This window comes from Carcharhinus amblyrhynchos, chromosome 4 (assembly GCF_965287045.1).
Source record: "Carcharhinus amblyrhynchos chromosome 4, sCarAmb.v2.hapA, whole genome shotgun sequence".
NCBI lineage: Eukaryota > Metazoa > Chordata > Chondrichthyes > Carcharhiniformes > Carcharhinidae > Carcharhinus > Carcharhinus amblyrhynchos.
Genome location: NC_137327.1, coordinates 137,471,325 through 137,499,284, shown reverse-complemented (window position 1 = coordinate 137,499,284; position 27,960 = coordinate 137,471,325). Strand labels below are relative to the sequence as shown.

Below are 27,960 nucleotides of genomic sequence, written 5' to 3'. Positions count from 1 at the left end.
TAGCATTTACTTTAGTAACATCATTTCAATCTTGGTAGTTGTATTGCCAATTTCACACAAATTGTAAGTAGCGAGTTCCAAGTGATCATTGATCGAGTCTCCCTCATGAACTTGCCGTTGGATAAGGTAGCAGGAAAAATAAGTCAACCGATTGAATTGTGTAATTTATTCCTAAAATGTTGGGTTCGTGAAAGACTTTAGAATTTGCTTTTTCTCCATCTATATTGGGGTGGGATTGTACATTATTTTTAAATTGCTATTTTAAAGGGTTCCAAAGAGCAATTCTTGAGGCAATGGGAAAGGGTAAAAGGTTTAAAAGAGGGACAGTCAGTGTTAAAGATAACCTGTCAGCCAGTTCCTCACCTTTGCTTTGTGTTTCCATTATCAACAGGACCAGAGTTGATCTGCAGTAGTGAGGATGACTCCCTTGGCTGCCTCTTGTCTGATACATGGGAACAGAATCCTGCGATCAGCAGAGTGTGAGCCCAGCATTGCATCATTTACCAGTGACTAGACTGGCACTACACACCAGCGGCAGCTGTGTAATAATTCCCTTCAACATGCAACTGTCCCACCACATTCCACACTATAAGGAACTGTGTTAGCGCAAATATTAATAGCTCTTCTGGCTAAAATTAGTTAGTTAAAATTCTGTGATTCAATAGTTCAAGTTACAATGAAGAATTTCCTAGGTGTAGCAAGTTTTGATAGAGGGAAAACAATATATTTACTGAGTAATTATGTCACAGATGAACTTCTTCATTAAGACTGAAGAGTGGGAATTAACCATTTCATAGTCTTAAATAGTTCAGTGGACCAGCCTTGAGGCTGTATGTAATCTTTTTGAATTTGATCTTGCCATTAGGCAACAAAGCCTCTAGGTGGGATTTTCCAGCTATCCCAAGGCCAGAAATTCCCGCCTGAGGTCAATGGACCTTTAAATTTTCCGCCAAATGTTCTGTCCTCACCCACTACGATTCCCTCAGCGGGTGGGACTGGCAAATTCCACCCATTCTTTCTGCCTCGTTTGATTTGGAGGTCTTGAATCAATCTTGCAGTGTAAAAATACCTTGTTTGTTTGTGTTTGTGTCTTCATGGTTGTATGCAAGCAAGGAAGAAAACAAAAAATGAACGTACAAACACACCAATTAGGAGCAGGAGTGGGCCACTTGGCCCCCCCCAAGCTCCCCAGTCATTCAATAAGATCATGGCTGATCTGATTGTGACCTCTACCCCACATTCCTGCTTACCACCAATAATCTTTTATCCTCTTGTTAATCAAGAATCTATCCATCTTTACCTTTAAAAACATTCAAAGACTTCTGCGTCCACTGCCTTTTGAGGAGGAGAATTCCAAAGACTCATGATCCTTTGAGAGAAAAAATTCTCCTCAAATCTGTCTCAACACAAGAAAAACAAGCAGGAGCCGATTTTTAAACTCAATACTCTGGCCGATGAAGGCAAGCATGCCGTATGCCTTCTTGACTACCTTCTCCGCCTGCATTGCCACTTTCAGTGACCTGTGTACCTGTACATCCAGATCCCTCTGCCTATAAATACTCTTAAGGGTTCTGCCATTTACTGTATATTTCCTGTATTAGATCTTCCAAAATGCATTACCTCACATTTGTCTGGATTAAACTCCATCTGCCATCTCTTTGCCCAAGTCTCCAACTGATCTATATCCTGCTGTATCCTCTGATGGTCCTCATCACTATCTGCAAATCCACCAACCTTTGTGTCATCCGCAAACTTACTAATCAAACAAATTATATTTTCCTTCAAATCATTTATATATATTACAAACAGCAATAGTCCCAGCACTGATCCCTGAGGAACACCACTTGTCACAGCCCTCCATTCAGAAGTGCACCCTCCTACTGCTACCCTGTCTTCTTTGACCGAGTCAGTTTTGTATCCACCTTACCAGTCCACCTCTGATCCCGTGCGACTTCACCTTCTGCACCAGTCTGCCACGAGGGACCTCGTCAGAGTCCTTACTGAAGTCCATGTGGACAACATCCACTGCTCGACCTTTATCAATCATCTTCACTACTTCCTTGAAAAACTCGATCAAGTTAGTGAGACATGACCTTCCCTTCTCAAAACCGCTTGATACCAGGGAAGGTAGTGGAAGCAGATACAATATAACCTTTAAGGGGCTTCTTGACAAATACATGAATAGGATGGGAATAGAGAGATATGGTCCCTGAAAGGCTAGTGGGTTTTAGTTCAGTCGGGCAGCTTGATTGATGCAGGCTTGGAAGGCCGAAAGGCCTGAGCCTGTGCTGTAATTTTCTTTGTTTTTTGAGTCAGTCACCAGGGCCTTCAAGCCTGCCCACCGTTCAATATGATCATGGCTGACCTACGCTGGTTCAACTCCTCTTCTCTGCCATTTCCCCATTGCTCTCTATTTCTTGATCTATCAAATATTTATCCACCTCCACTTTGAAAATTTCTAATGATCCAGCCTCTACCACCCTTTGAGGTAGAGAATTCCAGAGATTCAAGAAGGAATTCTATGACTCTACGCCCCTCTGTTTTAAATGACTGGCCCTTTATCTTATGGCTATGTTTCTTGTTTGAGACTCAGCTACTAATGAAAACATTTCACCATCAACCCTGTCAAACCCTTTAAAGATCCCACCACGGCAGACATTGGAATTTGAATTCAACAAAAAAAAATCTACCAATGACCGTAAACCATTGTCGATTGTCGGAAAAACCCATCTGGTTCACTGATGTCCTTTAGGGAAGGAAATCTGCTGTCCTTACCTGGTCTGGCCGATGTATGAATCCAGAGCCACAGCAATGTGGTTGATTCTCAACTGCACAAGGGCAACTAAGGATGGGCAATAAATGCTGGCCAACCAGCAATGCCCATGTCCCACTAATGAATATATTATTTGTCTGAATAAGCTCACTCCTCACTCTTCTAAACTCCAAAGAATACAAACCTAGACTGGACTGCTTCTAATGTTCCTATATTCTTTTATAGGTAAGAGGACCAAAACTGTACGCAGTATTCCAGGTGAGGCCTCACTAATGCCCTGTACAATTGCAACAAGACCGCTCTACTTTTAAACTCCAACCCCTCTGCTATAAAGTCCAAAATGCCATTTGTCTTCTTCACTACTTGTTGGACCTACCTGCTAGCTTTCTGTGATTCATGCATGAGAACACCTAGTTCCCTCTGTACCTCACTCACCTGCAGTTTCTCACCATTTTGATAATAATCTGCCTTTTGATTCCTCCTACCAAAGTGCATGAGCTCACACTTCCCCACATGAAACTCCATATGCCAGGATTTCGCCCAGTCATCCAATCTATCACTTATTTCATTGCAAAATCACAATGTCCTCATCACGACACGCGCTTCCACCTATCTTCATGTCATCGGCAAATTTGGAAACCTTACATTCTGTTCTTTCCCCCAGGTCATTAATGTAATTAGCGAACAATTGCAGGCCAAGAACTGATCCTTGCAGTAATCCACTTGTTACATCTTTCCAATCCAAAAAAGGACCCATTTATTCCAACTCTCTGTTTTCTATGTGACAGCCAGTTTTCAATCCATGCTAACAGACTTCTCCAGTTTTATGAGCTTTTACTTTATTCACCAACCTCTTATGCAGCACCTTGTCAAATGTCTTTTGGAAATCTAAAGACACTACATCTACAGGTTTCCCTCTATCTACTGTTCCTGTTACATCCTCAAAGAATTCAAGCAAATTTGTCAATTTTTTCATAAAACCATGTTGACTAGGTTTGTCTACATTCAGCTTTCCTAAAGGATTAGCTATTTCCTCTTTGATAAATGATATTAGCGTTTTGCCAGTAATAGATGTTAAGCTAACTGTCCTACAGTTTCCTGCCTCCTGCCTTTCTCCATTTTGAACAATTGTCTGTTTTCCAATCGTCTGGTACCCTCCCGGAATCTAGCAAGTTATGAAAAATTTGAACCAGTGGGTCCACTATCTCTGCAGCCACTTCCGTTAAAGCCATAGCATCCGTGTAGTTCAAGTCCTGGTGACTTGTCCACATTTATCATTCTCTGATACGCTATCCCTTGTGATTGGGATTTTTGTAAGTTCTGTCATGTTACTTGAGATGAGCTCATCTAATATCTTAGAAATATTTGCAATGTCTTCCATAGTGAAGACATGCAAAAAATTTATTTAGAATATCTGCCATTTCTTTGTTTGCTGTTATTAATTCACCAGCCTCATTCGATAGAGATCCCACATTTACCTTCACCGCCATTTCCTATATATCTATACCCATTGAAACTCTTACTGTTTGTTCTTATGCTGCATACAAGTTTTCTTTCAAAATTCATTTTCTCCCTTCTTATGAGTTTTTTTTGTCTTTTGTTGTTGGACGCTAAGAACTTCCCAGACCTTTGGTCTACCACTAATCCTTGCCACTTTGTATATTCTGCTTTTCAATTTAACATTATCCCTGACCTCCTTTGTTAACCATGGATTTTGCCTTCCTCATGGAATCTCTCTTTTTGATTGGGATAAACTCCTGCTGAGCATTTTGGACCATCTGTTTGAGTATCTGTCACTGCTGATTGACTGACCTGTATCATAAGTTGTTTACCCAGTTCACCTTAGACATAAGAACATAAGAAATAGGAGCAGGAGTAGGCCATCTAGCCCTTCGAGCCTGCCCCGCCATTCAATAAGACCATGGCTGATCTGTCGTGGCTCAGTTCCACATTCCCGCCCTCTCCCCATAACCCTTAATCCCCTCTCTTATCAAAAACCCATCAACCCGTGTCTTAAAAATATTTAGCGAGGCAGCCTCCACCACCTCAACGGGCAGAGAATTCCAGAGATTCACCACCCTTTGAGTGAAGAAGTTCCTCCTCAACTCTGTTCTAAACCGCCCCCCCTTTATCTTGAGGCTGTGCCCCCTAGTCCTACTGTCCTTTCTGAGCGGGAAGAGCCTCTCCACCTCTATCCTATCCATCCCATTCATCATCTTATACGTCTCAATGAGATCTCCCCTCATTCTTCTAAACTCTAACGAGTACAAGCCTAGTTTATTCAGCCTCTCCTCATAGCTCAACCCCCTCAACTCCGGCATCAGCCTAGTAAACCTCCTCTGCACTCCCTCCAAGGCCAAAATATCCCCCTCGTACCATAATAACTGCTCTTATCTAAGTTGAAGTCACTGGTTATGGATCTATGGAGATCACCCTCAAACTTTATCTGGAATTCTATCAGATTGTGGTCACTACCCTCTAAGGGGTCCTTAAGCACAAGATCCCTTACTAATCCTTTTTCATTATACAAACCAAATCTAAAATAGCCCATTACTGGGTAGGTCCCGCAATGCATTGCTCTGAAAAGCAATCCCTGATGCACTCCACAAATTCTCCTTCTGTGCTATCCTTGCCAGTTTTGTTTGTCCAATCAACATGCAAATTAAATTCTGCCATGATAATTGCAGATCTCTTTAATCATGCCCTTGATATTTCCCCATTGATGCTCTGACTGCTTGAGAGGTCTCATTTTGGGGGTCGTTGGCTATTCCCACTCTTGTCTTCCTTCCCCTACAGTTCATGATTTCAACCCAAACTGATTCCACATCACTATCCACTGCATTTATATCACGACTCATCACTGCTGTGAAACCTTCCTTGATTAATGATGCTGCCCCGTTTCCTTTTCCCTTTGGCCAGTTCTTCGGAACATTGTAGATCCAGGAATGTTGAGCACCCAGCCCTGGTCACTCTGCAACCATGTTTCAGTAATAGTTAATGCATCATACTCATATGTTGCAATCTGTGCTATCAACTCATCTATCTTGATGCAAGTGTTTATTGCATTTAGATAAAGAACATTTAGCTTTTGATTTTTAGCGGTTTACAACTCTAGATTTGCTTTGCGTTGCATAGTTTTGTTACATTTCCTGCTCCGGCCTGCAACACTTTGACAGTCATGTTCCCCTCACTATCCTGTGCCATTTCTCCATCATACACCCTGAATGTTAAACTTTCTGTTCTTGGAACCCCACCCCCTCCTAGTTAGGGCCATTGTATGAGTCCTTGGTGTAATATAATATTCATATGATCTTTCCCTACCTGTAGCTTTGTCTTGACTCAAACTGATCACCAACCTGCACACCTACCTTTAACTCTGACTTCCTAATTTTCCACACAACTGAAACCTCACCCCCATTCGTTAGTTTAAAGCTGTCTCTACTTCCGTAGTCTCCAAGAGTACTGGTCCCAGCTTGGTTCAGGTATAGGCTGTCCCAATGGTATAGTCCCCACTGTCCCCAGTACTGGTGCCAATGTCCCATGAACTGATACACACTTTTCCTACACCAGTCTTTGAGCCATGTATTCATCTCTCTAATTTTTATGTATCCTTGGCCAATTTGCCCATGGCTCGGGTAGTAATCCAGAGATTAGAACCACGGTGGTTCTGTTTTTTTAATTCATAGAATCCCTGCAGGGCAGAAGGAGGCCATTCAGGCCAGCGAGTCTGCACCAACCACAATCCCACCCAAACCCTATTCCCTAACCTCTCACGTTTACCCTGCTAATCCCCTGACACTGGGGTCAATTTAGCATGGCCAATCAACCTAACCCACACATCTTTGGAATGTGGGAGGAATCTGGAGCAACCAGAGGAAACCCATGCAGACATGGGGAGAATGTGCAAACTCCTCACAGAGAGTGACCCGAGGCTGGAATTGAACCCGGGTCCCTGGTGCTGTGAGGCAGCAGTGCTAACCACTGTGCTGCTCCATTATATACCCCTAATCATTAAACCTTCTGTTCTTGGAACCTGCTCTTCAGTTCCCAACTCCTGAAACTGCCTCCACAGAACCTCCCTCCTTGTTCTACCCTTGGTCAAATGAGTTACCCCATATTTTCAAACTGTGATCCCTAGTTCTGGATTCTCCCACAAGAAGAAGCATCCTTCCCGCAGCCATCCTGGCAATACCCCTCAGGATCTTAAAGGTTTCAATCAAGTTGCCTCTTACTCTTTGATTCACCCTCAGGATCTTAAAAGTTTTGATAATGTCACTCCTTACTCTCTTACATTCCAATGGATACAGGCTTAATCTCTCCAACCATTCCTCGTAAAACAGTCCATCAATTCCTGATATTAGTTTGGTAAACCAGGACACAGAAGTGGGCTGTTCAATGGTAATACAAGGAGCAAACACAAATACTGACTGACTAACTGATCAGAGACTATCTGAAACTCATTGTTCACTAAGTAATCTCACTATCAAATCAGTGATTTAAATGAGTTAAAACTCCACCATTAAGATGTGCAAGTTATTGTTACTCTCTCATTCATATAATTATCTTATTGATTGACTGCTGTTTTGTGTTGACTTTGGCTTCACTGAACATTTGTTAATTGACTGAAGTTCACAATAAGGGCTTGGTCATCAAAAGTTACAGCCCGTGCAGTGATACAGACAGTGAAAAGCATTGTGACCCTTCGTGTTAGAAATTTTATTGCATTTGGCATGATTTGCAGGGAGTATTGGCCTCGAGCCCAGCGACTACCTATTGCCAAGTCTTTGAAAATATCCGTTATTTTGGTACCATTTTCGTGTTAGAAAAATATATATGCTAGTTTCTCATAGATAAGATAAACAGGATATGAATTTCTCTACGGAACTGTGTAAGTAGTGTTAATTGGGTCTACATTAATAGCTCATTCTACATTAACTTCAGGTTGGCACGTTAGAATCCATGTGCAACATAGTTAGTATATTTTGTATATGCACAGGCGTCACTCCCCCCTGAAAATCTGAACACACTCATTGTCTCAGCAAAGCAGTCTATAAGTGCAGCTCTGGCATGAATAAGGTAGGATATAGAGATTGGGCAGGTACTGCTGGTCGGAATTGTAGCCTAAAGGAGAGAAGTTATGTTAAGTTAATGACCCCCCTCCCAAACCCACCATTTTCCATTTATTTAGTTTTGAATAAAATTGAGAGCGGAATGTGGGTAAAGCTGATAGCTTTGTAAGCGAGTATTTAATGGCATCTGTGTGAAACTCCTTGGCCCACATTCTGCATTAACTTGTCTGGCCTTCATCCTGCACTTGCTTATTTATGCGACAGCTAACCGCTTTGTTAATGATCTCATTATGAATTTATTTTCTTTGGAGACATGATTAAATTTACAGCCTTTGTTCTGCATTTAAACCTGGAAGCTACGAGTGCCTGAACTCAAGAGCCTGAAAAGGCTAGCCTTTTCATTAGGCAACTTTCCTCGCTGGCGGAGCGTTTTGATATGAGTTTGCTCTCGCTAAACAAGATGGATGATTATTCACATTTCATGCAGCAGTTAACAAGATTACACTTGGCCTTCAGTGAAGGCGACAAAATAAATAAGTCCTTAAGACAGTCAATTTAAAATTCCTCTGCTTCTGCTCCCCTAATTGGTTAGTGGGTACGTGCACCAGCTGTTTGGGTTGGAGGCTTACAGACCAGCAGGTTTGATCCCTTCCACTGTGTGGAATTAGCTGAGCTCAGCTGGTGTGGCAATAGTAGAGACATAGCCAAGTGAGGATTTGAGTATAGGAGTAGCGATGTCTTGCTGCAGTTATACAGGGCCTTGGTGAGGTCACACCTAGATTATTGTGTGCAGTTTTGGCCTCGTATTTTGAGGAAGGACATTCTTACTATTGAAAGAATCCAGCGAAGGTTCACCAGTCTGATTCCTGGAGTGGCAGGACTGACATATGAAGAGAGACTGGATCGCCTGGGCTTGTACTCACTGTAATTTAGAAGAATGGGAGGGGATCTTATTGAAACATGTAAAACCCTAATGAGACCAGACAGACTAGACGCGGGACAAATGTTCCCGATGTTGGGGAAATGCAGAACTAGGGGTCACAACCTAAGAATAAGAGGTAAGCCATTCAGGACTGAGACGTGAAGAACTTTTTCACTCTGAGAGTTGTGAACCTGTGGAAGCTGTTGGGGCCAGTTCATTAAATATGTTCAAGAGGGAGCTGGATGAAGCCCTTGCGGCTAAAGGGATCGGGGATATGAAGAGAAGCAGGAGTGGGATACCAAAAGTGCATGATCAGTCATGAATGGTGATGCATGATCTAAGGGCTGAATGGCCTGCTCCTGCACCTATTTTCTATGTTTCTATAATTGGTCACAGTGATTGTACCTGGAGAATCAAGAAAGACCAGTACAGGGATCGAACTCACGACCTTTAGAAAAATGGGTCAGGGTTCCTATTCCTCAGCTCTGACCATTAACGTATAGTTCTTGTTGTTAGAGCATCTTCAGACCCATTCTGTCTTTTTTACCCATTGGGGAGTAGTGGGGGAAGTGGCGGAAGGATTTCTGAGCTGATCATCAGCCCGTTGAACTCTCCTTTCGTGGTGAACAGGTCCTGGTGTTGGGCTCTAACATGGAGCCTCTGGTCCTGCAGTAGGGATGCTATCACTGTGCCACAAGGCCTCCCTGTTAACCTGCAATGAAATGCGCACACGTGTTTGAGGGGGGCAGGGGTGTACTTGGCTATACAAATCCCTATGATTGAGTAGCCTGTCACCAATAAGTGTCCAAGTTCAAAACAGGGAGAATAAATTCTAAAGTAAGATACCAGAGAGCAGCCAATAACTTTATCAGCAACTGTATCCCACATGAGCTGTTGTTTGAAGGGAGGGATAGGGATTGAAACAAAATGAAGACTTCATAGAATGTGAAAGTCATTGTATGCCAAGAACCATGGAGGTCTAACAGTTAACATATGAAACCTATGTGGTGTGTTTGACTCAAGAATGCAAGAGTACCAAACACCGGGTAATTTAAATTTTTTGCAGCTCTTTTTGCTGGCATCAGCTATTTCAGTTGTTACCTCCTACATTTCCTGAGTCCAGATTTGGTCTTTGCTGTACTAGTGTGTGTAAAGAACTAATAAAAAACACATGAAGCTGACAGATTCTGGCAAGATCCAGCCACCCTGTTTAAACAAATGGAATTGTTCACGTAACAAACGAGAATAAGCTTCAAAGTGGAACATGTCGGCAGTCGATCATTCTGTACTCGGAAGAGGACTTTCAGTAGACACATCAGAGGAGTCACAGGATTAGATGAATAATTGATAGGTCCCTGTGGTCAGCAATATAATCACTTTACAGACATGACTATTTCACAATGTGCGTACTTGTTCTTAAATAACAGCTTGAATTATTTCTCTTGTTACTCACTACGGCCCCACCCTTCCCCCACACCATGCATTTTCTGTTTTCTTCCTGTCCACAGCCACTCTTACCAACTTCACCTTCATCAGCCAGGAGAAATAGGCAATGAGGTCCCAAGCCTCTCTATTACTGCTGCCATTGTTTGAGCCACTAAAGCTTTGACAGCTGATAGCTCAGGCTGCGCAGAGTTAGCAACGCAAACCATCTTTTCTATTCTTCTTTTGTGAGGTCCTGTATCACTGTTGGAAACATGGGGCTCCCTCCATGCCTACTACAGTGGGATTGTTCTGAATCTGTCAGAATAAGCATTTTTCCACAGCTCCCTGATGACTCAGTGTATAATGTGCAAAACCAGTGTTGGACTGAACTACGCAGAAAAATCCCAGAGTCAGCCCTGCTGTTCTGTGTTAGTTGATCTCGACAGGAAGAACGATGGGATTCCTTCAGTTGATCTCCGTAATTCCAGGGCAAGGAAGAGGAAATATACAGCAGGAATTCTGGGCATGGTTGCTGCCTATTAACAACTCAAAGTTGCATAGGTGGAAGCATAGGATAAGATCACAATTAGGTTTGGCCATGGTACGTTAAGGACTAATGATCCCTAGGCACATAACGACCTAAATTTACATCTGAATCATGGATGTTAGATAGTGGCAGGCCCTGATTGAACTTTAAAGTAGCTCCAGATTGGAGGGGATAAAATAAACAACAGTATATAAAGTAGCACAAACATGTACATAGAACATAGAACACTACAGAACAAACAGGCCCTTCGGCCCACAAGTTGCGCCGATCACATCAATACCTACCAATCTATAGACCTATCTATAACCCCCAATCCCATTAAACCCCATATACTCATCCAGAAGTCTTTTAAAAGACCCCAGCGAGTTCGCCTCCACCACCGCTGACGGCAGCCGATTCCATTCACTCACCACCCTCTGAGTGAAAAACTTACCCCTAACATCACCTCTGTACTTGCTTCCCTGCACCTTAAATCTGTGTCCTCTCGTAGTGACCATTTCAGCCCTGGGAAATAGCCTCTGAGAATTCACCCTATCTATTCCTCTCAACATTTTATAAACCTCTATCAGGTCGCCTCTCAACCTTCGTCTCTCCAGAGAGAAGAGCCCCAGCTCCCTCAACCTATCCTCATAAGGCATGCCTCCCAATCCAGGCAACGTCCTTGCAAATCTCCTCTGTACCCTTTCAATAGCTTCTACGTCCTTCCTATAGTGAGGTGACCAGAACTGCGCACAGTACTCCAAGTGGGGCCTGACAAGGGACTTATAAAGTTGCAGCATTACCTCCCGACTCCTAAACTCAATCCCTCGATTAATGAAGGCCAGTACACCATACACCTTCTTGACCACATCCTCCACCTGCGAGGCCGATTTAGGAGTCCTATGGACCCGGACCCCAAGGTCCTTCTGCTCTTCAACACTACTAAGACTCCTGCCCTTGATAGTGTACTCGTTCATCCCATTGGTCCTGCCAAAATGGACCACCACACACTTACCCGCGTTGAAGTCCATCTGCCACTTCTCCGCCCAGTCTTGCATCCTATTTATGTCCTGCTGCAACTTCTGACATCCCTCCAGACCATCCACAACACCACCGACCTTCGTGTCATCGGCGAACTTACTAACCCATCCCTCCACTTCTTCATATAGGTCATTTATGAAAATGACAAACAGCAAGGGTCCTAGAACAGATCCCTGGGGCACTCCACTGGTGACTGACCTCCATGCCGAAAAAGACCCATCCACAACCACTCTCCGCCTTCTGCAGGCAAGCCAGTTCTGGATCCACAAGGCCAAAGCCCCTTTGACCCCATGCCCTCTCACCTTCTCAAGAAGTCTTGCATGGGGGACCTTATCAAATGCCTTGCTGAAGTCCATGTAAACCACGTCCACTGCACTTCCTTCGTCAATGTGTTCAGTCACATTTTCGAAGAACTCAACTAGGCTCATAAGGCACGACCTGCCCTTGACAAATCCATGCTGACTATTTCTGATCATGCCAAACCTCTCCAAATGCTCATAAATCTTGTCCCTCAGAAGCCTCTCCATCAGCTTACCAACCACTGAGGTCAGACTCACCGGTCGGTAATTTCCCGGGCTATCTCTGTTCCCTTTCTTGAAAATAGGAACCACATCCGCAATCCTCCAATCCTCCGGAACCTCTCCCGTCTCCATTGACGATGCAAAGATCATTGCCAGGAGCTCTGCAATCACCTCCCTCACCTCCCACAGTAACCTGGGGTACATCCCATCTGGTCCCGGCGACTTATCTATCTTGATAGAATTCAAAAGTTCTAACACATCCTCTTCCTTAATATCCACATACTCAATCTTTTCCATTTGCTGCAAACCTGTAGCAAAATCTCCCAGATCAGTTTCCACCGTGAATACTGAGGCAAAGTACTCATTAAGCACCTCTGCCATTTCTTCTGGTTCCACACAGACCTTTCCCCCTTCACCTTTTATAGGTCCTATCCCTTCTCTTCTCATCCTTTTACCTTTCACATATTTATAGAAGGCCTTGGGATTCTCCTTAATCTTACCCGCCAAGGCCTTCTCATGACCCCTTCTGGCTCTCCTAATTTCCCTTTTAAGCTCCTTTCTACAATCCTTATACTCCTCAAGATCCTTAACATCTCCTAGCTCCCTGAACCTTTTGTACACCTTCCTTTTCCTCCTGACTAGGTTCACCACAGCCTTCGTGCACCACGGTTCCCGCGACCTGCCAAAACCTCCTTGTCTCATCGGAATGTTGTCGTGCAGAGCTCCAGTCAAACATTCCTTGAATATCCGCCACCTTCCTTCTGTACTTTTCCCCAAGAACACCTCCTTCCAGTTTATTTGTCCAATTAACTTCCTGACTTCTTCGTATTTCCCCTTACTCCAGACAAACACCTTCCTAACCTGCCTGATCCTATCTCGTTCCAATGCAATTGTGAAGGAGATAGAATTATGATCACCATTCCCAAGATGCTCTCCTACCGAGAGATCCATCACCTGCCCTGGTTCATTCGCCAGTACCAGGTCAAGTACAGCCTCTCCTCTCGTAGGCTTATCCACATACTGTGTCAGGAAACCTTCCTGAACACACCTAACAAACTCCTCCCCATCCAAACCCCTTACCCTTGGGATATTCCAATCGATGTTTGGGAAATTGAAGTCCCCCATCACGACAACTCTGTTATTACTACATCTCTCTAGAATCTGTTTCCCTATCTGCACCTCAACTTCCCTGTCACTATTGGGCGGCCTGTAGAATACACCCAGCAAAGTTTTTGACCCTTTGCTGTTCCTAACTTCCACCCACAGAGACTCTGTAGATAGTCCCTCCACGGCATCCTCCTTCTCTGCAGCCATGACACTGTCCCTGATCAACAGTATTTGGAGAGACAGCCACTGTGGATTTCTGATGTTACTTTTCCTGATTTTCAGCAGCTCAATACTTATTTTACCTGCTTCCCACCTTTTCTCATTGGTCAATGGAAGGACCACATGAAGGACCACCCAATTGATGCCACTCCAAGTCTGGCCTTAACAGCGTTTTTTTTTCCCTCTGAATTTCTGACATGAAGATCTGGCCAACTTTCTTAAGTTTAAAACGGAAAGGATTTATTGAATTAAAAACCTGCCAGGTAAAGATATAAACATGTTTAAAAAGATAAATTCATGCCCAACTTTCGCAAGGCGTGCATACACACAAGCATGCAGGATTACAAGCTATGCTTTTTGATCCAAGTTAAAATTAAGTGATAAAAAGAGTTCACTGTTATGTGTCCTTTGCAGTAATTGGTGGCTGCGAAAGATTTTTTCCACGGTTATCTCAACATTCCAGGACTTGAAGTCCATTTAAAACTGCAATTGCCAGAGAGAATTTATTTTTAAAATTCAGTCCATCTTTTCCAGAGGTGGTTGATGTTTGTACATGATATTCCTGTTAATAGAAATTCACTATCTCTCTGTACTGGATTTTTATATCTGTAACAAAGATAGACTTGGGAGAGAAGGGGAGTGGGAGAATATCACTGCCCCAGTAGCATATTCTTCCAGGCTCCTCCTGTTTTAGCACTTGTGTGCTGTATTAAAAGAGATAGCAAAATTGGTTATTCTAGTCACCTGACTTTTCTCCCCATAATAATTAAAGAAGTATTTGCTTGGCTTACACCTGAACAGACTGTTGTCCCGTCACCTACAATGTCCCAGCCATTGGCTTGTGAATGATTCATTATCCACCTTGATGGGATAGCAAAAACACCTTTCCAGACAGATATTGTCCCGATAGACTCTCTATCCATGCTTGAGAGGTAGTTGCTGGAATTCAACCACTCTGCCTGCCATGGAATCGGAGTGGGCAAGGGGCGGACAATGGAAATGTCCATTGACCTCGGGTAGAATTTTCCAGCCTCAGGTCAAGCGAGGCCATTAAATCTCAGCATTGTAGAAATGCAAGTGTGAGATCCAGTATATTTTAGTAAATCTTATGAAGTAATTCTTGAGATCAGCAGGTGACTTGTGACAGCCAGCTGTCCTTGCTTACTTTGCGAAAGTTCTGTTTAACAGTTTGATCAGTCAGTGAAATTACAGATTACTACCACTAACTAGTCATAAAGTAGGTTTACCAGGCTGATTCCAGGCACTGATGTATGAGGAGAGATTGACTAGGTTAGCATTGTTTTCGCTGGAGTTCAGACAAATGAGAGGGAAACTCATTAAGACTTCTAAAGTTCTAACAGGACCAGACAAGGTAGATGTAGGGTGGGGGAATCCAGAGCTAGATGTCACAGTCTGAGGATTCAGGGTAGACTATTCAGGATGGAGGTGAGGAGACATTTCTTCCACCAAAATGTGGTGAGCCTGTGGAATTCATTATCACAGGGAGTAGTTGATGCCAAAACATTGAATATAAAAGGTGGCTAGATTTGGGGCAAATGGGATCAAAGGTTTTGGGAAAAAGCAGGATTAGACTATTGAGTTGGACGATCAGCCCTGATCGTAACGGATGGTGTAGCAGGCTCAAAGATCCAAATAGCTTCCTAACTTCTACGTTTCTATGTTATATCTCAAATCAAGAGAAAGAAATTGCAACTTATTACATGACCACCTCATTGCTGATTAGGCAAACAAAATAATCTAGGCAAAACATTTTCATTTCGGCAAGAATTTGTGCAATAGTCATGAATGGTGGAGCAGACTCGGTGGACCAGATGGGCTACTGCTGATCTATCTCTTACGTACTCATGTTATATTGTAGTATATTAAATAGATCAGCTCATTTGCATTTTGACTATTTTGGGGATGTAGTGTCATTAAATGATTCTGCTGGAGTCAGTGCCAAAGGCACAATACAGTTCTAAATGTTATTAATTAATTGCAGATGGGTACAAATGAGATTTCAGTTCAGAATTCAGCTCTTAAGTACGGGGTTACGTAAGACTTGTTTCAAAGTCCCAACTGGGATCAGATGCAGAAGAGAAGCAATTAAGTATCTGACACAGAAAGATATGCACACAGGTCATTCGTAAAATAACGAGTTGCTTTCATAATCCCAATGAGAAGTAAATCCAGTTGTACTCATTTTGCTTGGAACTTTCAGCCCTGGTCAGCTGATATGGATTTTGTTGATCGTTCCAAACAGCCATGTTTGACAAAATTAACTGTGCAAGGTGACATTTTCATGCAATAACCAAAACCAAGTACTGCAGATGCTTCAAATGTTAAATAAAACCAGAAAATGCTGCAAGTTCTCAGCAGGTCTGACAGTATCAATGACCTTAACTCAGTTTCATTCTCCACAGATGCTGCTAGATTTGCTGACTATTTCAGCGTTTTCAAGTTTTTATTTAAAATTTCCTCCCATATATGTTGCAAAGAACCTGAATGAATGAACCCTGAGCTACATAAAAGTAAATTTGGACTGGTCATGAATTCTGTGTCAATGTGACGCCGAGGCTGTTTGTAAGCCTGGTGGGTCATATCTAACACCACCTCCCTTTAGCTGCTTGCAACAGGCAGAGTTCTGGCTGCACTCAATCAGTCCATGCTTGCAGAAGACAGAATATTAGGCTTGGATTTTCACCAGAGCAGAAAACCTCTCTATGGTGGAAAAAATAGCACAAGTACCTGAAAATTGCGAGTCTTCCCCCTAAAAATAGCACTTAACATTTTGTGCATATGTGCTAGCCATTTAAATCATCAGAAGTTGGACTTTAGTAGCCCAGGGCATGTGAAACTGAAGTGTGCAGAGTAGACCCTGGTAAGAGCAAGCCTGAACTTTATGGATTTATTTGGATAACCTTTGGAGAGATAAGGTATCCTTTTGGATTTGGTGCTGGGACACATTTGGGGGAATGTCAGGTGCCCTTTGTGGGCGGTCAGGTACACCTGGGTGCGTTAAGGTGCCTTTCGGAATTGTTACAAGTAGGAATAAATGTGCGTTAAAAATGCATAACCTCATTCACTATCTAACTGTGAAACGGCAGGCACTCTGTGATAATGGATGGCAATGTAATCAATCGTGCAGCTGTAATTCAGGAATGGAAGCCTTCAGGCTTATGTTAACAGAGTGAAATAGCAGGCAATGTTTTTTTTGTTGAGTCCAGAAATCTTTTACAGCTTGTCTTTTTTTTACACCAATATTAGAAATTTTGGGTATTTGCCATACTCTCTTGATCAGTTGTGAAATGTGGACTGTGACATTATTCAGCTGATTCATTCAGTGTGCCAGCTTCAATAACAATTTTTACACAGCCATACTGGGTCTTAGGCCTTCTTTAATCCAGACCTGGTCATATCAAGTATTAAACTAAAACCCAAGCAGCTAATGCAAACAGTATGAAACATTTTTTTCTGGGTTTCTTTCTGTTGCGGATTTGACCATGCACATTTCTTTCTGTTTAGGGGAGAGCTATGTTTGCTCATCACATGACATCTTCAAAAAGGTGGATTACACCAAGAATGTGAATCCCAACTGGTCAGTGAATGTCAAAGCCTCTGCTACCCAGAAAGTGCCACAGTCCCTGGCCAGTGCCAAGCACATGACTGAGGTCAAAGAAACCAAGGACTTTGTCCGTCCTAAGCTAGTGACTGTGATACGGAGTGGAGTTAAGCCACGGAAAGCGGTGCGAGTTCTGCTCAACAAGAAAACAGCACACTCCTTTGAGCAAGTTCTTACTGACATCACTGAGGCCATCAAGCTGGAGACTGGGGTCGTGAAGAAGCTGTACACTTTGGATGGCAAGCAGGTGAGTCTCACTGTTCCATCAACAATCAGCCAGTATGAGGTGAGCTATAGAGCCTGAATGGGTGCTATATTGAAATAACCTGGTCAGTTGGTGGACGAAATCTGACCTTCGTTTTGTTGACTGCCTTATTCTCGATTTTCCACTGCAAAAAATACATTGGTGTGGTTTTGTTATTCTGACAGACCACTTGTCTTTAAAAGTCTTGTAGCACTAATCCTATAAATCAGGGCATTATAAAAGCCTCTTGCGACAGATCAGTGAATGAGTGAATACCTTCAAAACCCTCTTAGAGAAATCAATCTAACAGTGCACATGGGAAATAATGTAGCATCTGATCCAAGAACTTGCGGTCAGCAGCACTAATTGATTGCATTGGTTTGTGCAGTGAGACTCTTGAAGGTGTTCTTATGAATAATTGTCTGAGAACCTCTAAAGAGTTTCATAGAATTTCTACAGTGCAGAAGAAGGCCATTTGGTCCATCAGGTCTGCACCATCTCTTACGCAGGCCCTATCCCTGTAATCACACACTTATCCTGCTAATCCCATATCTATATCTTGGGACACTAAGGGGCAAATTAATATGGCCAGTCTACCTAATCTGCACATGGGACGAAACCGGAGCACTCCGAGGAAACCCACACAGACACAGGGAGAGCATGTAAATTCCAGTTTGAAGTGATGATGAGTTACATGAACGCATGACTCTATCTATCAACTTCTGAAAGGTCCCATGTGGGGCAGACAGTCAAATTGTGCAGCATTTTTTTTTAAAGTAAATTCAATTGGAATGTTGTGCAATAAATGACAGTGTCTGTTGTATGGGGCAGAGAGGCTCTTGAATGGCTATATAAAAGATACGTGAGGGAATCTGTAGGATTTCCACAGGAATGACAAGATACAACAAACATGTGATTGCAAAGAAATGGACCACCAATGGAGAAGATAATGCTGCAGGTGAGGACAATCCCCAGTGTCTACTCACATTTGATACATGTTATTGATCTTGCTTCTAATTTTAAACTTTTGTATATGAATGTGTATGTAAAGCCATGTGCCTTGTTTCTATTTCTTGCACATTTCTCCAAGCCTCGCACCTAAAAGCACGGCTGGTACACTGCTTCTCGTCTCTGACAATGCTAATCACCAGGAGATTATAAGATCTGATGATGACGTAATCACCCTCTGATAAACTATTGCACGTACACACTTTGCATACGTCCCAACTATTGGTCAATTATGTCTGGGGACAATTTAACTTAACAGTTGCGATTAAGCTGCAGACATCTCAATCAGACAAGAGTAATAATTTCATATCAAACGGACACTGCTAACCGACATTACCAAGATATGCTATTTATTACCACCATTCCTGAATATAGGATTACAATGAGTGGAACCCACTCAGTTTTGTCCTTGACTTTACATTCAAAGTTTATATTGAGATGTGTGGTGTCATTGCCAGCAGTTGAGGCTATTTCAAGATGACAAGTACAATAAGAAAGGATAAAGCAAAATACGGCAGATGCTGGAATCTGAACCAATCTGAAAATGCTGGAGAAACTCCGTGGATCTGACAGCATCTGTGGAGAGAGAAGAGACCTATTGTTTTGAGTCAGGAAGACCCTTTGTCAGAGCTCTGACGAAGGGCCATCCCGAGTTAAAACACTGGCTCTATTCTTTCTCCACAGATGCTGTCAGATCCGCTAAGTTTCTCCAGCATTCACAATAAGAAAGGATACCTGGTTTCACAGTGAAGTTAGTTATATTTTACTGACCTCACATTTTGACTTGCTCATCAATTTGAAGGTAAACGTTCTTCGTATTTCTCACCACATCAACTTGGTTTGGGGACCTGATCTCAGGCCTGACCTCATTGCCAGCTGTGTAGAAACACCCCAGGGATGACACCTCTGAGTATTCCTTCCCTCCCTGTGAGGCTGATCACCTCCCGGTAGTGACATGGCTGAAATGGGGAGCTTAGTGTCCTGGAGAAATCAAAACTACATATACCTCATGTCTACACTCCAGTCAAAAATATCTACCTGAAGTTTGAAGACTGGTTTAATCACCAGACTAGCCGTGTGCTATTTACTGCCAATATAATGACCACAAGCAACAGGAAAAATGAGAAGTTCTTCAGTATAAATCAGGTACGCCACTTCCTTTTCTTCCGTTTGTCATTGGGATTTTTCAGTTAACACACAAACTTGGGCAGGGACACTAGAAAATTTGCCATGTCTGAGAAACGTCGTTCCCAATGAAGGTTCCTTTCAGAATAATGGGATTCTGTGACTGAAACTTGAGAGAGCAGGATTTTCTGTTATTGTAAAATGCAGATAGACCTCAGGTGAAGATCTGTAACTCCAGCATCTTGTTTGAAATGACTGTTTGTTTAAGTGAAGGAAGATACCATCTTTGCTGCTGTTCGAACCCTTTTAACACAATTCCGTGCATAAATTTTGGGGAATGGAGGGCCAGCTCCAGTAATGTAGGCTGCGATTAAATTACTGTCACAACACAGGAAGCATGGCTGCCATCCTTCTGAGTATAACAAAGTAAAAAAGTAGATTGGCCAATTGAAACTCCCTCCATTCAAGCTGAAGAAGCTGTGATAATCAGTGGAATTCAGAGTGTTATGTGCAAGATGTCACTGTTTTACAATGCCTTATTTCTCGCTTGTAAGCATGTAATTTGAGGATGCAGCACTATCATTACAGATACCAAAGCTTTTCATTTTGACACAAAATAGCTTTTGCCAAAGTATCTAAAATTCCAGTTTAGCATCATAGGAGGGTGGGGGCAGGGGGGAGAGGGGCCCTCAGATCATTGCCAGACTTTCTCACTTAGAATTAAAAACCTATTTAAATCATCCTACTCATTTTCCACAAAATCTGCTGTCGTGATCTGAGCTGCAGAAATTATGCAAGTCCATGACTCCTGGAAAGATCTCAGATGTTCTGAGGAGCACAAAGATTAGGGGTAAGTTAATTAAGGACATGCTTTGTGGTACCATTTATTAATGCCAGAAAAGATCTTTATATGACTCAGGAAAAAATATTCATGTGCTTCCTATTTCTTGTGATGCCATTCACATTTGCTGACCGCATTAATGTTGTTTCTGCTGTTGTGTAAGTCACTCCCTGTGTTTAGAAAACAGAAACATCCTTTGAAGTGCGATGTATGCACCAGATTTTATGGTAACTCTACCACAGTGCCATTAAAGCAGGTTTGCAGACAAGGACTGATTGGGAGTGTTAAACTGTACATTTGTTATGTCTCATGCAATGGGCGTTTACTCGTCACTGGGAATGATGTGTCTAAAAAGAGCAAACAGGAGATTTTGAGTGCACCATTAAAATGCTCACAATCTTTGTCTGTGTTTCGTATTCACCAATCATGATGTCCTGCATGGAACACTGTTGCAGAACAAGTTATTGGATCATGTAGAGAGAAATGATCTCACAAGTAGGATGGGGAGAATGGTGATGAGCTGAAACAGCATTTTAAAATATTACCTAATGATGGATTGAAAGATTCACATGCGAACTGGAGCTTTTTTCTTACCCCACGCATTTGTGCAATATCCCAATTGCTCACTAATATTCTAATCTTTAGAGTAACAGACAATCATTTCTCTTTACTATAATTGGAGCAGTTTGGTTCAATGTTCTATGGTGATTTTTTAACACTGCAAAGAATACTTTCACAGGTCTCCTCAGTAACAGGGTAACTGCTTTATGGATAAGTTGAAATAACTATTAGAACTACCTGTGTGTGTTTATTGCCTCAATGATTAATAGCTCCTTACATGAGAAAAAGAGGGTTGATATGGAAGGGGACATATATCTGGACTGCAAAAGTACAAGAATGTCATGTTTAATAATTCCCAAGAAAAAATATTCACACAATATTTTGGCTATGTTGCCAAGAGCGTCTGAGATGATACAAACTGTTTTGTCTATAATGTTAATGGGGTAATAGATGAAAAAAATTTCAGCCCTAGATAGAATGCTGGCAATTATTCTCAGTGGAAAATCTAACTTCTCATTTGCTTCAAAGTACTCAGATTTCCATTGTAGATAGCCAATATAATACAATGTGGGATGAGCAGTGAGGTACATGTGGTAATAGAGGGGGAGAGAGTGTGTGGGGAGTGGTGATGCTTGGGTGTGGTAAGGCAAGGCTGATGTTGCTGGCATATCTTGAGGAAGTGTGTCTGAAGTATGGGGGGGCCTTTGCTAAAGTAGTACAAATGGAACATGTGCTGAATATGTTCTTCGCAAGCACCAGGAACTGATCCTTTTCTGTTAAGGTTAGACCAAAATGTAATGTTGAATGAGCGTGAAGAAATGGTAGTGTTATTTTCCGGATGAAATAGTGGACTGAGGTTTTCCCTGTCTGTTCAGGTAAATATAAAAGATGCTATACCGCTATTTAAAGAAAACAAGGAGTTCTTGCTGAATCGTAGTCAACATTTATCTCTTCACAGATACCCCACTAAATTTTAAGTTTATTTATTAGTGTCGTAAGTAGGCTTGCATAAACACTGCAATGAACTTACTGTGAAAATCCCCTAGTTGCCACATTCCGACACCTGTTCGGGTTACACTGAGGGAGAATTTAGCATGACCACTGCACCTAACCGGCATGACATTTCGGACTGTGGAAAGAAAGTGGAGCACCTGGTGGAAACCCACACAAACGCAGGGCGAACATGCAGACTCCACACAGACAGTGACCCAAGCTGGGAATCGAACCCAGGTCCATGGCGCTGTGAGGCAGCAGAGCTAACCACTGTGCCACCCTGCTGCCCGTATGAACCAACTATCTGGTCATTATGTAATTTGTTGCTTTTGGGACTTCATACATAAAGTGACAGACAGGTTTTCTAACTAAACAACTGTGACTAAGTGTTCAAAGCAATTCATTGCAGGTGAAGCACTTTGGGGTATGTCAAGGATGTGAAAAACCCTGCATTAATGTAAATCTATTTGTTATTCCTTCACATTAGCAGTAATTAGCCTGATTATATTTTCAACAAATTAAAATAAAGCTAGTTTACTGTTCAAACTTCCTACATTTTTCATCAGACTGAAATACTATTAGTAATGATGACAACGTTTTAGTGCTGATGTATGATTAGCTGATTCGATAACTCTCCTTAATCAGATTTGAATCCTGCCATGGCAGATGGTGGAATTTGAATCCAATAAAAAAAATCTGGAATTAAGAATCTACCAAGAAGAGTGAAACCAGGAGAGGCTGAATAAACTAGGCTTGTACTCGTTAGAGTTTAGAAGAATGAGGGGAGATCTCATTGAGACGTATAAGATGATGAATGGGATGGATAGGATAGAGGTGGAGAGACTCTTCCCGCTCAGAAAGGACAGTAGGACTAGGGGGCACAGCCTCAAGATAAAGGGGGGCGGTTTAGAATGGAGTTGAGGAGGAACTTCTTCACTCAAAGGGTGGTGAATCTCTGGAATTCTCTGCCCGTTGAGGTGGTGGAGGCTGCCTCGCTAAATATTTTTAAGACGCGGGTTGATGGGTTTTTGATAAGCGAGGGGATTGAGGGTTATGGGGAGAGGGCGGGAATGTGGAACTGAGCCACGACAGATCAGCCATGATCTTATTGAATGGCGGGGCAGGCTCGAAGGGCTAGATGGCCTACTCCTGCTCCTATTTCTTATGTTCTTATGTTCATTGTCGATTGTTGGAAAAACCCATCTGGTTCACTAATGCCCTCTAGGGAAGGAAATCTGCCTTCCTTACCTGGTCTGGCCTTCATGTGACTTCAGAGCCTCAGCAACATGGTTGACTTTCAACTGTCCTCCAAGGGCAACCAAGGATGGGCAATAAATGCCAGTCAGCCAATGGGATCCATGTCCCACAAATGAATTAAAAAAAATTTGGCAGACCCTTGCTGTGGGAGGAAGAAGAACTGTATTTTTTCTATTTCCTCCAATCATAAGTGATGCCTAAGTATAGTTAAATGCAGATTACAACATCATTTATTTGTACTGAAAAGGATAAAGATCTCGTGATTTATGATGTCACCTGATTCCCATTCACTTAACCGTGTTGCCAGCAATGGTACTTCCAACTTTGGCTGTCAGGTAAGGTGCAGCAGATAGGAAAAATAATGATAAAACATTCAAAACAGCTTGATATAATAGCACACATTTGTAGGCAAACTTTCCTCAGGTGATCAAATATTTCTTCAAATTCTGTAAAGTAAAGCTGACAGATCCCCTGGGGTATTCCTCCCAGTATCCTTCATTCATCAGAGGTCCTGCTTTGCACCTTCCCTAAGTTTGTTTGGAAGAAAATGAAATGGAGAAAGGGCCCAGTTTTTTCTTTGTATTATAATGCTGCATTAAGATTGCAATTCAGTTCATGCACACGACCAGTTGCTCCTGATCCATCACTCACTCTGCGAGGACTATTTTCCAATTCTAAAGACAAAATGAACGTATTCCTCTTGCTAAACTTGTTGTCAAATCAAATTTTCGGAGAAGCGTATAGCCCACAAGAGGCTTGAATCAGAATCAAGCATTTCTATAGCATCATTAGCATAATAAAACATTCCAAAACATTTCACAGAAGCATTCATGAAGCACATAAGGAATTAGTATAGCTGACCAAAAGCTTGGTCAAAAAGATAGGTTTCAGAGAAAGAATGGAAGAAAGTGAGGGAGAGAGGCAGATGGTTCTAGAGTGGGAATTCCAGATGTTAAAAGTCTTGGTAGCTGAAGGCATGATCACCAATGGTAGAGCAATTAAAATCAGGACTGTTCAAGAGGCCAGAATTCAAGGAATGTGACTATCTCAGAAGATTGTGGATTGGAGGAGATTACAGAGTGAGGGTAGGGGCAAGGCAATGGAGAGAATTAACACCAGCATGAGAATTTAAAAATCAAAAGTTTTGCTTTACTGGGAGCCACGATAGGTTGGTGAACACAGGGGTAATGAGTGAATGGGCCTTGATGCGAGTTAGGATGTAGGCAGCACAAGTTTTGGATAACTTCAAGCTCTGAGGATAAAGGTTCTAGAACCTGGCCAATGAATATAATCTCCACATGGGTGAAGTTATGTAAAACTCCACATATTCAATGTCAACACATAGCTGAGTGCTATCAGCAATTTGGTCGATTTGTAAAATGGCTTTTAAATAAAGTTATGCTTGTGACAAGAGTGATGGTACAAATTGGGAGAATTAAAGACAATATAATTTGAATTGTCTTTTGAAGAGACCAGTTCTTTAAAAAAAAAATCATGTTGTAAGTTGTGAAAGACAGGAAAATTGAAGGGATGGAGGATCAGCAATGTACAGTAATCCTGAAACTCCCCAGGAAACAATCCTATCTATCTATAGACATCCAGCAGAAGATAAAGGTAGTGCCCCCCGTCTTCTGCAATGACTATCCTCCTCAGAAAATATTGTCAAATGATTTAGCGAATGTCTAAAGAGTATAAGAGTAGAGAAATGTTGCTACAATTGTATCGGATGTTGGTGAGACCACATCTGGAGGGTTGTGTCCAGTTTTGGTCTTCGTATTTGAGGAAGGATGTGACAACATTGGTGGCAGTTCAGAAGAGGTTCACCAGATTGATTCTGAGATGAAAGGGTTGATGTATAGTGAAAGACTAAACAGTTTGGGCTTGTACTCGCTGGAGTTCAGAAGGATGAGAGGGGATCTGATGGAGGTATATAAAATTTTAAAAGGGATTGATGAAGTAAATATAGATCAAATGTTTCCTCTTATATAAGTGCTTTAGTCGGGGTATAAGTGCTTTAGCCGGAGTAGAGAAGGAGGTAGAAGGGGGGGTGGAGTAGCATTATTGGTCAAGGACTATATCACAGTGTCAGAGAGGAAGTTTAATGAGGACTTGTCTGTTGAGGTAGTATGGGCAGAAATTAGAAATAGGAGAGGAGAGGTCACCCTGTTGGGAGTCTTTTATAGACCTCCAAAAAGTTCTAGAGAGGTTGAGGAAAGGATTGCAGAGACGATCCTGGTTAGGAGTGAAAGTAATAGGGTAATTGTTATGGGGGATTTTAACTTTACTAACATTGATTGGAATAGCTATAGCTCTAGCTCGTTAGAGGGGTCAGTTTTTGTTCAAAGTGTGCAGGAAGGTTTTTTAACTCAATATGTAGATAGGCCAACTAGAGGTGAGGCTATATTGGACTTGGTGCTGGGAAATGAGCCAGACCAGGTGCTAGACTTGGAAGTTGGTGTGCTTTTTGGTGATAGTGACCACAATTCGGTTACGTTCACCTTAGTGATGGAAAGGGATAGGCATGAACCTCGGGTCAGTAGTTTTAGCTGGGGGAAGGGTAATTATGAGGCCATTAGGAGAGAATTAGGAAGCATTGGTTGGACTAGGAGGTTACAGGGACTAGGAACGTCTGAAATGTGGAGTTTTTTCAAGGAGCAGCTACTGTGGGTCTGTGATAGGTATGTCCCTGTCAGGCAAGGAGGAATTGGTAGGGCTAGGGAACCGTGGTGCACAAAAAAAGTTGATTTGTTGGTTAGGAAGAAGAAGGAGGCTTATGTTCGGATGAGGCTTGAGGGCTCGGGTAGTGCAGTAGAAAGCTTTAGATTGGCTAGGAGGGAGTTGAAGAGGGAGTTAAGAAGGGCTAGAAGAGGGCATGAGATGACTTTGGCTGATAGGATTAAGCAGAATCCTAAGGCGTTCTATAGGTATGTTAAGAATAGAAGGTTGGTCAGGGCAAGATTAGGGCCAGTTACAGACAGTAGGGGGAAGTTGTGTGTGGAACCGGAAGAGATTGGAGAGGCATTGAACCATTATTTCTCTTCGGTGTTCACGCAGGACGATATGAATGTAGCTGAGGAGGTCACTGGGGTGAAGGGGTGTAAAATAGAAAGTATTGTAGTTGATACAGAGGATGTGTTGGATATTCTAGATGGGTTGAAAATAGATAAGTCCCCTGGTCCAGACGGGATTTACCCTAGGATTCTATGGGGGGCAAGAGAGGTGATTGCAGAGCCACTGGCTCTGATCTTCAGGTCGTCGTTGGTCTCTGGTATAGTACCGGAAGATTGGAGGACAGCGAATGTTGTCCCATTGTTTAAGAAGGGGAGCAGAGACTTCCCTGGGAATTATAGACCAGTGAGTCTTACTTCTGTAGTGGGCAAGGTTTTAGAAAGAATTATTAGGGATAGGATTTATAGTTATTTGGAGAGTAATGAATTGATTAGAGATAGTCAGCATGGTTTTGTAGCGGGAAGGTCGTGCCTTACTAACCTTATTGAGTTCTTTGAGAAGGTGACCAAAGAGGTGGATAGGGGTAAGGCAGTAGATGTGGTATATATGGATTTTAGTAAGGCGTTTGATAAGGTTCACCATGGTAAGCTTCTGCAGAAAATGCAGATGTATGGGATTGGTGGTAATTTAGGTACTTGGATCAGGAATTGGTTAGCAGATAGGAGACAGAGGGTGGTGGTTGATGGTAATTATTCATCATGGAGTTCGGTTACGAGTGGTGTGCCTCAGGGATCTGTTTTGGGGCCACTGCTGTTCGTAATCTTTATTAATGATCTGGATGAGGGTATAGTTGGGTGGATTAGTAAGTTTGCTGATGACACCAAAGTCGGAGGTGTGGTAGATTGTGAGGAAGGGTGTCGAAGTTTGCAGGGTGACTTGGACAGGTTGCAGAGCTGGGCCGCGAGGTGGCGGATGGAGTTTAATGCGGAGAAGTGTGAGGTAATCCATTTCGGTAGGAATAACAGATGTGTTGAGTATAGGGCTAACGGGAGGACTTTGAATAGAGTGGAGGAGCAGAGGGATCTAGGTGTATGTGTACATAGATCCCTGAAAGTTGGGAATCAAGTAGATAAGGTTGTTAAGAAGGCGTACGGTGTCTTGGCGTTTATTGGTAGGGGGATTGAATTTAGGAGTCGCAGCGTCATGTTGCAACTGTACACAACTCTGGTGCGGCCGCACTTGGAGTACTGTGTGCAGTTCTGGTCCCCACATTACAGGAAGGATGTGGAGGCTTTGGAGAGGGTGCAGAGGAGGTTTACCAGGATGTTGCCTGGTATGCAGGGGAGGTCCTATGAGGAGAGACTGAGGGATTTGGGGTTGTTTTCACTGGAAAGAAGGCGGCTAAGAGGGGATCTTATAGAAACATATAAGATGATTAGAGGTTTAGATAGGGTGGATGGTGATAGCCTGTTTCCTCGGATGGAGAAATCTAGCACGAGGGGACATGGCTTTAAATTAAGTGGGGGTAGTTATAGGACGGATGTCAGGGGCAGGTTCTTTACCCAGAGGGTGGTGAGGGACTGGAATGCCCTGCCTGCTGCAGTTGTAAATGCGCCTAGTTTGGGGGCGTTTAAGAGATTGGTGGATAGGTTTATGGACGAAAAGGGATTGGTTTAGATTAGTGGGTCAATGTTTTTTTTTAAAAATAAGACTGGTCGGCGCAACATTGTGGGCCGAAGGGCCTGTTCCGCGCTGTA

The 27,960-nt window shown here is 42.6% G+C and overlaps 1 protein-coding gene across 3 annotated transcripts in view; it reads left to right on the top strand.

The window, feature by feature from the left end:
* The window catches only part of LOC145342396 (neuronal migration protein doublecortin-like), a 197,952-nt gene that overhangs the window by 5,091 nt on the left and 164,901 nt on the right, over positions 1–27,960 (top strand). For all 3 annotated transcript variants that reach the window (XM_080187951.1, XM_080187950.1, XM_080187952.1), the window contains exon 3: positions 17,129–17,472. In XM_080187951.1, the coding sequence (XP_080044077.1) occupies positions 17,129–17,472 (344 nt within the window). The remainder of the gene's footprint in view (positions 1–17,128; positions 17,473–27,960) is intronic.